This window comes from Microcaecilia unicolor, chromosome 2 (genome assembly GCF_901765095.1).
Source record: "Microcaecilia unicolor chromosome 2, aMicUni1.1, whole genome shotgun sequence".
NCBI classification, from domain to species: Eukaryota; Metazoa; Chordata; class Amphibia; order Gymnophiona; family Siphonopidae; genus Microcaecilia; species Microcaecilia unicolor.
In genome coordinates, this window is record NC_044032.1 from 338,449,600 (window position 1) to 338,463,886 (window position 14,287).

The following is a 14,287-nucleotide window of genomic DNA, read 5'->3' on the forward strand; positions in this document are numbered from 1 at the left end:
CTGTGCGACCACACACCTGCTAGATAGAGAACATACTGAGGAATTTCCGGCAGCACATGACCACATATAGGGAGGCAAAAGATTGCTCTCTATCTCCACCTGCTGGTAGATGGACACAACCCACCACCAGTCTATGGATTGATCGGTTTGATGATAGGGAATATGTATATTTAATAAGAATATTATTTGTATAGACAGCACTGTTTACTGGGGCTCTCCTCCCCCCCCCCCCCCCCCCCCCCCCCCGTCTACAGTTGCAATGTTCTATGATAGGCTCACTGTGAGCTTCTTTCTATTGGTTGTTAGTTCTGAGCTAAGGCCAGCCCTTTTTCTTTGCCCCCAACATGCCTTTTTTTTTTTTTAATATAGAGATTTCAATATGCCCGGCTCATTCACGTATAAATTATGGCCATTCTAAAATCATGGTTTCTATGTAGATGCTTTCTGCATGTGTATGTGCTCTCATTTCCATTTGTATATCACACATAGGGCTTCTATGCCCATAGCGCCCCCCACCCCACCCACTGCAATGGAGCCAATGGACAGAAAGCGATTTTTGTGTCTCCATCTCCCTTGCGCCCTCTGCCTACATGTTATTCCTACTATGGAATTTGCCTCTCTGCTATAGTAGTATGCACCTTTATTTATTTATTACATTTGTATCCCACATTTTCCCACCTATTTGTAGGCTCAATGTGGCATACATAGTACCGGAGAGGCCAACTGCGGTATGAACAAATACAAAGTGATGTTGTGGTAAGATAAGGTTCATGTGGAACAGACACATTAGGGAATCGCAGAGTGGAAGAGTGGTGTTATGTCCATTACGTACACACACTGGAGGCAATTCTATAAAGCACATCAAAAATTAGACAGCAAAATGCTGGGTGCTAAGCAAAAATTCTATAACAGCTTCTGGCTACCCAGATTCCATTAGGACTGCTAGAGTAAGTTGGCATTTACACACCAAAAGTTAGGTGTACACACTTACACCACATCTATGGCAGGCATAAATGCACACGCCTAAATGCAACACTTTAGTGAGTAAATGACACTATTCATTCACATGCGTGTGCAACTGTGGGAAGAAATGGTCATGCCCTCCTTGCATCTACACACTCTGCAAGTTGCAGCCTATGGTTATAGAATACCACTTAGCACCCAACTAACACTTGCACACAAATTTGTAATATTCACGCATGTAAGTGCTAGTATTCTATAATCTGAGCACGTAAATGCTATTTACATTTAGGCTCTCATGTTACAGAATGAGAGAGTATATGCTGTAGTCAGTAGGAGTTGTTCTAAAAACATAGTAGATGACGGCAGAAAAAGACCTGCACGGTCCATCCAGTCTGCCCAACAAGATAAACTTATATGTGCTACTTTTTGTGTATACCTTACCTTGATTTGTATCTGTCATTTTCAGGACACAGACTGTATAAGTCTGCCCAGCACTATCCCTGCCTCCCAACCACCAGCCCCGCCTCCCACCACCGGCTCTGGCACAGACCGTACAAGTCTGCCCAGCACTAGCCCCGCCTCCCAACCACCAGCCCTGCCTCCCACCACCGGCTATGGCACCCAATCTCGGCTAAGCTTCTGAGGATCCATTCCCTCGGAACAAGATTCCTTTATGTTTATCCCATGAATGTTTGAATTCCGTTACCGTTTCCCTCTCCACCACCTCCCGCGGGAGGGCATTCCAAGAATCCACCACTCTCTCCGTGAAAAAATACTTCCTGACATTTTTCTTGAGTCTGCCCCCCCTTCAATCTCATTTCATGCCCTCTCGTTCTACTGCCTTCCCATCTCCGGAAAAGGTTCGTTTGCTGATTAATACCTTTCAAATATTTGAACGTCTGTATCATATCACCCCTGTTTCTCCTTTCCTCCAGGGTATACATGTTCAGGTCAGCAAGTCTCTTCTCATACGTCTTGTAACGCAAATCCCATACCATTTTCGTAGCTTTTCTTTGCACCGCTTCAATTCTTTTTACATCCTTAGCAAGATACGGCCTCCAGAACTGAACACAATACTCCAGGTGGGGCCTCACCAACAACTTATATAGGGGCATTAAAACCTCTTTTCTTCTGCTGGTCACTCCCCTCTCTATACAGCCTAGCAACCTTCTACTTACGGCCACTGCCTTGTCACACTGTTTCGTCGCCTTCAGATCCTCAGATACTATCACCCTAAGATCCCTCTCCCTGTCGGTACCTATCAGACTCTCACCGCCTAACATATACGTCTCCAGTGGATTTCTACTTCCTAAGTGCATCACTTTGCATTTCTTCGCATTGAATTTTAATTGCCAAACCTTAGACCATTCTTCTAGCTTCCGCAGATCCTTTTTCATGTTTTCCACTCCCTCCCGGGTGTCCACTCTGTTACAAATCTTTGTATCATCTGCAAAAAGGCAAACTTTACTTTCTAACCCTTCAGCAATGTCACTCACAAATATATTGAACAGAATCGGTCCCAGCACCGATCCCTGAGGCACTCCACTACTCACCTTTCCCTCCTCCGAACGAATTCCATTCACTACCACCCTCTGGCGTCTGTCCGTCAACTAGTTCCTAATCCAGTTCACCACTTCGGGTCCGATCTTCAGCCCGTCAAGTTTATTCAAGAGCCTCCTGTGGGGAACCGTGTCAAAAGCTTTGCTGAAATCTAGGTAGATTACGTCTATAGCACATCCCTAATTTAATTCTCCAGTCACCCAGTCAAATAATTCAATGAGATTCGTTTGGCACGATTTACCTTTGGTAAAACCATGTTGTCTCGGATCTTGCAACTTATTGGCTTCCAGGAAATTCACTATCCTTTCCTTCAGCATCGCTTCCATTACTTTTCCAATAATTGAAGTGAGGCTTACCGGCCTGTAGTTTCCAGCTTTTTCCCTATCACCACGTTCTACCATCCCTGTGTCTGTTGATCTTAAGATAATCACATGTAACTAACCATTTTGGGTTGCAGCACTATAATTTTGGAATTTTAGTAAAGCAGAAATACGTTCCAAGCAAAATATTTAATTTTTTGGAAAAAGTTAACATATTTATATAGCCAGCATTTTCTGAAATGTAATTTTTTAATTTTATTTTAGATGTGCTGTACTGCTGTATTTTGTTGATTTGTTTTTATTATTAATGAGTGTATGATTGTGGGCCACTTAGAAATGTTCAAATAGGTGGGTTGTGAATATTTATTAATTTGGAAATTTCTGTATCGCACAAATCTGACTAGCAGGGCTAGGTGGTTTACAAACTAAAAAAATTAACACACAAAGACATTCATCCAAGACCATCCAGACACAAAATATTAAAAACAGGTAAATAGAGGTGTTCAAGGCGAGGTATGCACAGGATCTGGAGGACTAAGTAGGATAGTCCTGCTAAAAAAGCCACATCTTGATCAGTGACTTGAAGCACTTAACAGACAATTCACTAAAAATTGTTAAGGGCAGACAATAGGGCCAAAGGGAAGGGGCAGCAAAGAAAAATGCGGACAGGAACATAGACTCATATCGGGCATATCTGGGACCAGGGAGCACCAAATGGTGATCATTTATAGATCTCAACAGATGTGTCGGCGTATAGGGAATAGTAAGAGAATTTAAATGCTGAGGGGTCCCTAATTTGAAACTCTTAAAGGTGAAAAGTAAAAGTTTAAACCTAACATGGAATTCGACTGGAAGCCAATGATACTGTCTGAAAAATGGGATAACATGGGCGGAAGCTCGTACATGACAAAGTAAATGAACAGCAGTATTCTGTAGGGTCTGAAGTCTTTTCAGAGAGGCTTTTGTCACCCCAGCATAGATAATATTATAATAGTCAATTCACAACATGAGAAGGGAGAGAAGAGAATGAAATGAATCATGGTCGAAAACTGCTGAACTGCACAAAGATGTCTGAGAATGTAAAAACCAGATTTGCAGACCGAAGCTATCTGAAGTTTAAAGTATTTATTTATTTAAAGCATTTATATCCCACATTTTCCCACTGGTTGTAGGCTAAATGTGGCTTATAAAGCAATATCATTGGTCATTACTATAAATTGTTGTATAATAGGAAGGGAGGTGGGGGGGGGGGGGGGGGGGGAATGTAAAATCTTGATGACACAGTTGAATGATTTGTATCTAAGCATATAATTATGGTAGAATGCTTAAATGGTTCCAAAGAATGTTAAGTTTTGTTTAAACTGTTAATCATCAATAAAAATTATTGAACATAAAAACAGAACAAACAGTAAATTAAAGCTTGGCATTATATTAAACAGCAGAGTAGTAAAGAAAATATAGTTAAGTGTTTCTGGATTATTTGAAACCAAAGAAATTGATCTGATTATGTTGCATCTGGAGAATAGACCTTTTTTAATAGGATGGACTTTAATAATTTTCTAAACTTTAGATAGTTCTGGGTTGATTTCACTAATTTGGGTAAGGCATTCCACCCGAGTACCCAAGAAAGTACCCAAGAAAGGAAAGTAGAGAGATGTGGTAGCCGTGTTAGTCCTCTTTTAAAGGTAATCAATAGAAATAGAATAAAATAAAATAAAACAAAGAAAAGAAAAGAAAATAAGATGATACCTTTAAAGAAAAGCTGGGAGACCAGAATGACTCCCTGATACCGAAAATAATTAACTGGATATATTGTAGGGCCAAGAATGGAAAGATCATAGGCAGCACAGGGGAAATCACCAGTAAACCAAAACTTAGTGGTCTTCTCACGATTGAGGTCAAGGCGATATTTATTCAGCCAACTTGCAACAGTTGTCAGACACGATTGCAAAGATGAACTGTCAGGATTAAACAGATTAGTAAAATAAATAAGTAATATATCATCTACGCAAAAAATGAAAAGTTTAATTAGCATCCCGGATAATTGTTGCTAAAGGACTCATAAAAAGAAAAAGAACTGCAAATAAAATGGACCCTTGGGGGACCCCATACTGAAGAGGCTTAAGCCCTGATTTTGATGACAGGTTCTCTCTTCCAGAAAAGATCTGAATCATTGAAGAACCAAACCAGAAAAACCCAGTGATGAGAGACAAGACATAAGTAAAGAATGATCGATAAGCTCGGAAAACATCCGAAAGGTCTAAGGATATGACCAGAGCTATATAGCCCTGGTCTAAGTTGGAATTAACCTCACCAAGGACAGAAGTTAGAATGGTCTCAGTACTACAGCCAGGCGAAAGCCTGATTATCATAGATGAAGAGCCAAGGTCTTATCTATAAATTGCGTCAAGTGGAAAGAAAAACAATTTTAGATTGGAAACCGGGCAGTAACTGACAGAGTAGGGGCAAGGGTAGATTTTATCAAAATAGGTCTAATAACTGCAGACTTCCAAGACAAAGGAACATAACCTGAAGTTAGACTAAGATTAATTTGAGACAGAATGAAAGGAAGTAGTTCAAGATTAGATAACAACAACCAAGGTGAAGGCAGAGGATCCAAAGAGCATGTAGTTTTCCTCATAGAAGTGATAACCATAGTTAATGCGCTAGGAGTTTGAGGTTGAAAAGGGGATCATTGACTAGGTCCTGGAAGGGACAATAGCAACTTACCCAAAAGAGGAACTGGAAGCAATGATTGTAAAAGGCTAAAAGATGTTTGTAACTTCACAATTTTAGAATGAAAATAATCAGATAAACTGTCTGCTAAAGGGAGTGTTAAAAATGGATGACTGGGGACTTAGTGAAAGGGAACGAAAAATGGAATAGAGCTCCCATGATGGATTAACAGATTTGGAAATACAAGATGAAAAATAGGATCTTTTCGTCAACTTCAAATGATAATTGTAGTGATGGTGACAATCCCTAAAAAGTTGTAGAGCAGAAAGAGCGCTAGTCTTTTTCCAGATGTGTTCAGCCTGATCAAACTGTAATTTCACCATAACAAGGTGGCACTGCTCCTATACACAGCAAGAGAAATTTACAAAAGTCAATTACCCAGGTAAATATGATGTCTAAAAACCATCGACTTTATCCTGGGGTGAACATACTCACTGGGATCAACAGCATATGTACTCTTAGCTGCAGGAAAAAGGCTAGAGGATATTATTATTATTATTAACATTTGTATAGCGCTACTAGACACACGCAGCGCTGAACACCTGACAAAGAGAGACAGTCCCTGCTCGATAGAGCTTACAATCTAAAAATACAGACAGACAAGACAATTAAAGGCGAGGAAAGTACTGGGTGAGAAGGAACAAGGATAGGGGAATTGAGTAGTGGTTAGGAGCCAAAAGCAGTGGTGAAAAGGTGGGTTTTCAGCATAGATTTGAAAACAGGTAGAGATGGAACTAGGCGTACAGGCTCAGGAAGTCCATTCCAGGCATAAGGTGCCGCGAGGGAAAAGGAACGAAGCCTGGAATTAGCAGTGGAGGAGAAGGGGGACGACAAGAGAGATTTGTCCAGTGAGCGGAGATTACGGGGAGGAATGTAGGGAGAGATGAGAGAGGAGAGGTAATGGGGGGCTGCAGAATGGATGCATTTAAAGGTCAGTAAGAGAAGTTTGAACTGTACGCGGAAGCGGACAGGGAGACAGTGACGTGACTTGAGGAGTGGGCTAGTGTGGGTAAAACGATTTTGGCGGAAAATAAGTCATGCCGCAGAATTTGGGACAGACTGGAGAGGAGAGAGATGGCTGAGCGGAAGACCAGTGAGAAGCAAATTGCAATAATCCAAGCGAGAGGTGACAAGGGTGTGGATAAGGGTTCTGGTAGCGTATTCAGAGAGGAAGGGGCGAATTTTGCTAATGTTGTAGACAAAGAAGCGACAGGTTTTGGCAGTCTGCTAGATGTTAGTGGAAAAGGAGAGGGAGGAATCAAAGATGACTCCTAGGTTGCGAGCAGATGAGACAGGGAGGATGAGGGTGCCATCTACTGAAATAGAGAATGGGGGGAGGGGTGAGGTGGGCTTGGGGGGAAAGACAATAAGCTCAGTTTTGGCCATGTTCAGTTTCAGGTGGTGGTGTGACATCCAGGCAGCTATGTCGGTCAAGCAGGCTGAAACTTTGGCCTGGGTTTCAGCAGTAATGTCAGGTGAGGAGAGGTAGAGTTGAGTGTATAAACACTATGTTATTTTTCACAGGAAAAGGAGTGTGGTAGCCGTGTTAGTCCACTCTTAAGGTTATCAATAGAAATCAAACAAAATAAAACATGGAAAAGAAAATAAGATGATACCTTTTTTATTGGACATAATACATTTCTTGATTAGCTTTCGAAGGTTGCCCTTCTTCGTCAGATCGGAAATAAGCAAATGTGCTAGCTGATAGTGTATATAAGTGAGAATGTATTAAGTTATGTCCAATAAAAAAGGTATCATCTTATTTTCTTTTCCATGTTTTATTTTGTTTGATTTCTATTGATAATCACAGGAAAAGAAAAGGTAAATGCAAATCTCTGTCAATGCTTTTTTTGGGGGTAGTTTTCAAAAGAAAAAAAAAATACCCCTTCGAGAATAAGTGCAAAATCCACAAATAAATATATCTGTGCACCTTCCCATGCAGTTTGAAAATTGTCCCCTGTATGCTGTACATGAAGGAGACAACATCAACAAGGAAAATCCCTGAGGCTGTGCCAAACTCCCAGATAAACAAAATGAAAAATTACAAGGTATAATTAGAGAATATGCTAAACAAACATTTTAGACTGGATAATTTCTTTCAAAGATCAAAGCAAAAAACAAATTCTGCCTTTAACTATAGTACAGGTATTTATCTTATCAGAGAGAAGCAGAACAGCTGCCTAGGCCATCAGATTGAGAGAAAAAAAATATTAGGCCCTTCTATAAAGTGAGTATGAATACTCCCTACCGAGCACCACATCTCATTGTCTTGGGGAATGACTTCTGAGCTGTTGCATTCTGCCTCGATCTGAAACAGCTGAAAGAGTCTAAGTAAACTCTCACTGGCCTCGTCTTCTCCAACACTTTCCACATCCACTTCTGCTCGAAAATTCCTCTCCTCCATCTCAGCCTCTGCATGACTGGTCATTTTTTCTTTCAGAGATTGTTCTGTGAACAGACAATTGGATGAAATTAGGTCACTTCAATATCCAAAAAGAGCGTATGGTAGAGAATGACATGGGGACAAAGTTTACCCTGTCCCCACCCCAACCCCGAGGATTCTGTCTCCATCCTCACCCCATCCCCGCAGGTTCTGTCTCAATCCCCACCCCATCCCCGCAGGTTCTGTCTCCATCTCCACCCTGTCCTCGCAGGCTCTGTATCCATCCCTGCCCTATCTCCGCAGATTCTATTCCCGTCCCCGCGGGCTCTGTCCTAAGCTGAAAAAGCCTTGATCACTTATGATTTTATATTTAAATCTTTTTATTAAATATAAAAAGGAACAATATGCTGTGCAACTGTTGTTTATAAATCACAAATAGAAAACAATAATAATGAGCAACTATAATAACCCCCACCACCCTCTACCCTTCCAACCCCAATAATAGCTGACTTCTACTACTTCAAGGAACCCTAATCCACCCTGTTAAAATGTCCAGGAGTACAAAGTACAACCTATTCTGTATGCCCTTGTGGGGGAGAAATATACCCTATGAAGCACTGTTATGATTTTTGAATCTGTGATTGAATAATAAATCATCAACAATCTCAAGATTCAGTCTAGCTCTCCTGTCCTCCACAGTCCTTCCTGCAATAGAAAATGTTTTCTCAGAAGACGTGCTGGAAGTGGTAGCAGGAATGTACAGGATCCCCCATGCAAATTTTGCCAGTTGTGGCCAGCACTTTTGCTTGTTTTTTTTCCCAAAAAGTGAAAACATCGCCTGCATCACTCGAACATAAATAACTGTCCAATTCATTAACAGCCTTCGAAGTAGAGAATGACACAGGAATAAAGTTCTGTCCCCGTCCCCATCCCCACGGTTACCACGGGTTCCCGTCCTTGTGTCATTCTCTAGCGTATGGCTGCCAAGACATTACATAAAGAAGAAAAAGCATTTGTAAATGATGAAAAACCCATGCTGAGATGGGATCGGAGGTAGTGTCTTACTGTGGATTAAAAACTGGTTGAAAGATAGGAAACAGAGAGTAAGACTAAAAGGTCAATATTCGCAATGGAGAAGGGTAGTTAGCGGGGTCCCTCAAGGATCGGTGCTGGGACCTCTGCTTTTTAACATATTCATAAATGACCTAGAGATGGGGGTAACTAGTGAGGTAATCAAATTTGCCGATTACACACAGTTATTCAAAGTAGTCAAATCGCGGGAAGATTGTGAAAAACTACAAGAGGACCTTATGAGACTGGGAGACTGGGCATCTAAATGGCAGATGACGTTTAATGTGAACAAGTGCAAAGTGATGCATGTGGGAAAGAGGAACCCAAACTATAACTATGTCATGCAAGGTTCAGCGTTGGGAGTCACGGACCAAGAAAGGGATCTAGGTGTCGTCGTTGATGATACGTTGAAAACGTCTGCTCAATGTGCTGCTGCGGCTAGGAAAGCAAATAGAATGTTGGGTATCATTAGGAAAGGGCTGGAAAACAAAAATAAGGATACTATTCTGCCGTTGTATCGTTTCATGGTGCGACCACACCTTGAATATTGTGTTCAATTCTGGTCGCCGCACCTCAAAAAAGACATAGTGGAATTGGAAAAGGTGCAGAGAAGGGTGAGAAAGATGATACAGGGGATGGGACTACTACTACTACTTATCATTTCTATAGCACTCCTAGACGTACGCAGTGCTGTACACTTGAACATGAAGAGACAGTCCCTGCTCAACAGAGCTTACAATCTAGGCTTCCCTATCAGGACAGGCTAAAGAGGCTGGGACTCTTCAGCTTGGAGAAAAGGTGGCTGAGGGAAGATATGATAGAGGTCTATAAGATAATGAGTGGAATGGAACAGGTCGATGTGGAGTGTCTGTTTACGCTTTCCAAAAATACTAGGATAAGGGGGCATGCGATGAAGCTGCAGTGTGGTAAATTTAAAACAAATCTGAGGAAATTTTTCTTCACTCAACGCGCAGTTAAACTCTGGAATTCGCTGCCAGAAAAGGTGGTTAAGGCGGTTAACTTAGCGGACTTCAAAAAAGGGTTGGACGGCTTCCTGGAGGAAAAAGCCATAGAATGTTATTGAATGGACGAGGGAATACAGTATTTCTAGGATAGGTGGGACAAATTGCTTGTTCTTTTGGCCGCTGTCGGTGACAGGGTGCTGGGCTCCATGAACCCTTGGTCTGTCCCAGCATGGTGATGCTTAAGAGGCATATTTTCAAAGCACTTAGCCTTCCAAAGTTCCATAGAAACCTATGGAACTTTGGAAGGCTAAGTGCTTTGAAAATATGCCTCATGTACTTATGAGATCCCAAATGCTATCAATATGCAAAGCAAAGATGCAGAAACAAGCAAGCTCCTGAACAGCAAGTCAAAATGAACAAAGTCTGCTTTCCTGAATGCATGATAAAAATCCTGTTTTAGTCCCCTCATGAATCAGCATCAGGAAATAAGGCAAAATACAAAAGACATCATCATATACTCAGACATATAAGAGGGTTTGCTGCAGTATAGATCTCACCTCAGGTCAACCCTACAAACTGATCCAGTCCTGGTTTTGCCCATTGGTGCAATTAATTATGGTAAAATTATACCTTACCTTATAATTTTCTTTCCTTTAGTCGCAGCAGATTAATCCAGCAACTAGTGGATTGTGTCCGTCTACCAGCAGGTGGAGACAGAGATCACTGACTTTACACAGTGATACAGGACGGATAGCTTGTAGGGGTATTTCCCTGTGATCTTACCTGAGCTGGTCTTGGTTCATACAAGCCTAATACAGCAAGATGGAGTCTATGACCTCTGACCAGAAACTTTTCTGTGTCAGCAAGATCCAGCTTTTCAGCTTGTGGAAAATCACTGGCAGGCTTACTAAAGACAAGAACATTCTGTGTTCCAACCACCCCCTTCTATCACCCTGAGAAGCTGAGAAGGGTGTCAGACCCATGGCACCAGAAGTTACCATTTCCAAGGTCAAAAACAAAGAACTCTTCTTGCCCATGTACTGAGCAGGACGAGATCATGATTGGTCCATGCTATCACCTGACCGGGGTCTACGAAAGGGAGAAGAGAAGAAGATTATTGAGAAGTAGTCGTCGTCGGGGACCATCAGAAGAGGGGTAAGTTGGAAGAAGACCTGAGAAACCCAGCAAGGCTCGGGGAGAGCCAGAGACTGTGTTTGGTACCAACCTTGTGACCTGCATAGCTGGTGCAAATACTGTGTGGCAGATATATTGGCTCTGAAAAACAACACGGAGAGACGGACACCTGCTTTCTGCAGAGATACCTACACTTACATCTAAGATGGACTCGCTGGGAAAATCAGCTTGAGTCTAAGAAGAAATCTGCTCTGGTCTCATCGGAAGTCTGCCTAAGGACAGCGGTGAGATCACTGTGATTTACTTCCTAGTCTGGGGTTAGTGATTGGTATTTATCTAAGAAAGATTGGTTCATGTCAGCTCTTGGTCAGGGAATATGCTGCTAACTTGTATTTTTCATAAGAGGTAGTATCAATTCTTTTACAGATCAGGTTGTGTAATTTACCTAGTGTTCTAATAAGAATCATTGTGTATAGTCTAGTGACAATATTTTGTAGTTATCTTATCAGCAGGTGTTCTATTTTTGTATTGCTAAGCTTGTGCAGAGTTCTATATTTGTATCTTATCTATATTTTCTTACCCCTAATAAAAGTAATATATATCACTGTGGCTTTGGTTTCACTTCTCTAATGGGACAGACCTGGCGAGGTGCCAGAAGCAAGGTTCCGTATAATATTCCCCTAGGCTGAGCTAGGAACCTTGGAATAAATAACCTGTGGGGAATTGTTTTCCGATAAGAGTTATTTATCTACACCTACAAGCTCCTTCCAAAGGCCAGTATGTCAGCAGTCCACCGAACCGGGCCCTAATTCACCCCAACACAGATCGTAACTCCCAAGTCCAAAAACCAGAGAAAAGGATCTGGACAAGACAAGGCTTGTAACTACGACATTCGCCGTGCTGAGGCCATTGCTACTATAAACACTGCCTTCAGCGTCAGATCCTTCAAGGACACCAACCACAAGGGCTCAAAGGAGACCTTCTGCGGAGCATGCAGAACCAAATTAAGGTGCCAGTCCAGACAAGGAGGACACAGAAGAGGTTTAAGGTGACTAACTCTACGACTACTATTACATACCATTTCTACAGCGATACAAGACATACGAAGCGCTGTACACTTGAACATGAAGAGACAGTCCCTGCTCGACAGAACTTACAATCTAATTAGGACAGACAAACAGGACAAATAAGAGATAAGGGAATTACTGAGGTGGGAATGATAAAATAAGAACATAAGTACTGCCACAATGGGATAGACCGAAGGTCCATCCAGCCCAGCATTCTGTTTCCAACAGTGGCCAATACAGGTTACAATACCTGGCAAGATCCTAGAATAGTACAATACATTTTATGCTGATTAACCTAGAAATAAGCAGTGGATTTACCCCAAGTCCATTTTAATAATGGCTTATGGACTTTTCTTTTAGGAAGCTATCCAAACATTTTTTAAACCCCGCTAACCTAACTGCTTATACTACATTCTCTGGCAACGAATTCCAGAGTTTAATTACATGTTGAGTGAAGAAAATTTTTCTCCGATTTTGTTTTAAATTTACTACTTTGTAGCTTCATTGCGTGCCCCCTAGTCCTAGTATTTTTGGAAAGAGTAAACAAGCGTTCTGCTCCACTCATTAATTTATAGACCTCTATCATAACTCCCCTCAGCCGTCTTTTCTCCAAGCTGAAGAGCCCTAGCCACTTTAGCCTTTCCTCATAGGGAAGTAGTCCCACCCCTTTTATCATTTTCATTGCCATTCTCTGTACCTTTTCTAATTCCATTATATCTTTTCTGAGATGCAGTGACCAGAATTTCACACAATATTCGAGGTGCGGTCACACCATGGAGCGATACAAAGGCATTATAACATCCTCATTTTTGTTTTCCATTCCTTTCCTAATAACACCTAACATTCTATTTCCTTTCTAAGCTGCCGCCGCACACGGAGCAAAGGATTTCAACATATCATCAACGATGACACCTAGATCCCTATCCTGGTCGGTGACTCCTAATGTGGAACCTTGCATAACGCAGCTATAGTTTGGGTTCCTCCTTCCCACATGCATCACTTTGCACTTGCTTACATTAAACATCATCTGCCATTTGGATGCCCAGTCTCCCAGTTTCATAAGATTCTCTTGTAATTTTTCACAATCCTCTTGTGGTTTAACAACTTTGAATAACTTTGTGTCGTCAGCAAATTTAATAACCTCACTAGATACTCCCATCTCTAGATCATTTATATTGATGTTAAAAAGCAGCAGTCCCAGCACAGACCCCTGGGAAACCGCACTAGCTACCCTTCTCCATTGAGAATACTGACCATTTTACCCTACTCTCTGTTTTCTATTTTTAACCAGTTTTTAATCCACAGTAGAACGCTACCTTCTATCCCATGACTCTCCAATTTCCTCTGGAGTCTTTCATAAGGTACTTTGTCAAATGCCTTTTAAAAATCAACATACACAATATCGACCGGCTTGCCTTTATCCATATGTTTGTTCACCCCTTCAAAGAAATGTAATAGATTGGTGAGGCAAGATTTCCCTTCACTAAATCCATGTTGGCTTTGTCTCATTAATCCATGCTTTTGAATATGCTCTGTAATTTTGTTCTTTATAATAGCCTCTAACATTTTGCCCGGCACCAACATCAGGCTCACCAGTCTATAATTTCCTGGGTCACCTGTGGACATTTTTTCTTTTTAATCAGCATTATATTGGCCACCCTCCAATCTTCCGGTACCATGCTTGATTTTAAAGATAAATTACATATAATTAACCGCCCTCCAAACTTCCGGTACCATGCTTGATTTTAAAGATAAATTACATATAACTAACCACCCTCCAAACTTCCAGTACCATGCTTGATTTTAAAGATAAGGGAAAATTAGGTTCTTACCTTGGTAATTTTCTTTCCTTTAGTCATAGCAGATGAAGCCATTACGTATGGGTTATGTCCATCAACCAGCAGGGGAGATAGAGAGCACTCAAACTTTCACAGTGCCCTCTTGGCCAGCCAGCTCCACTGCCTCTTCAGTATTTGAAGCTTCCAAAGCAGTATGGCAAACCGCAATGGGAATCACAAGAGCTTTCCTCACAGCGAACGATGGCCCATCACAAGGGCATGAACTCATAAAGGAGGGAATGCACATCCT

The 14,287-nt window shown here is 41.5% G+C and overlaps 1 protein-coding gene across 1 annotated transcript in view; it reads right to left on the bottom strand.

Moving 5' to 3' along the window:
• The window catches only part of TRMT10B (tRNA methyltransferase 10B), a 174,981-nt gene extending 166,958 nt beyond the window's left edge, over positions 1-8,023 (bottom strand). The window contains exon 1 of the mRNA XM_030194378.1: positions 7,828-8,023. Coding sequence (XP_030050238.1) covers positions 7,828-8,007 — 180 coding nt within the window. The 5' untranslated portion in view covers positions 8,008-8,023. The remainder of the gene's footprint in view (positions 1-7,827) is intronic.
• Between the last annotated feature and the right edge of the window lie 6,264 nt (positions 8,024-14,287).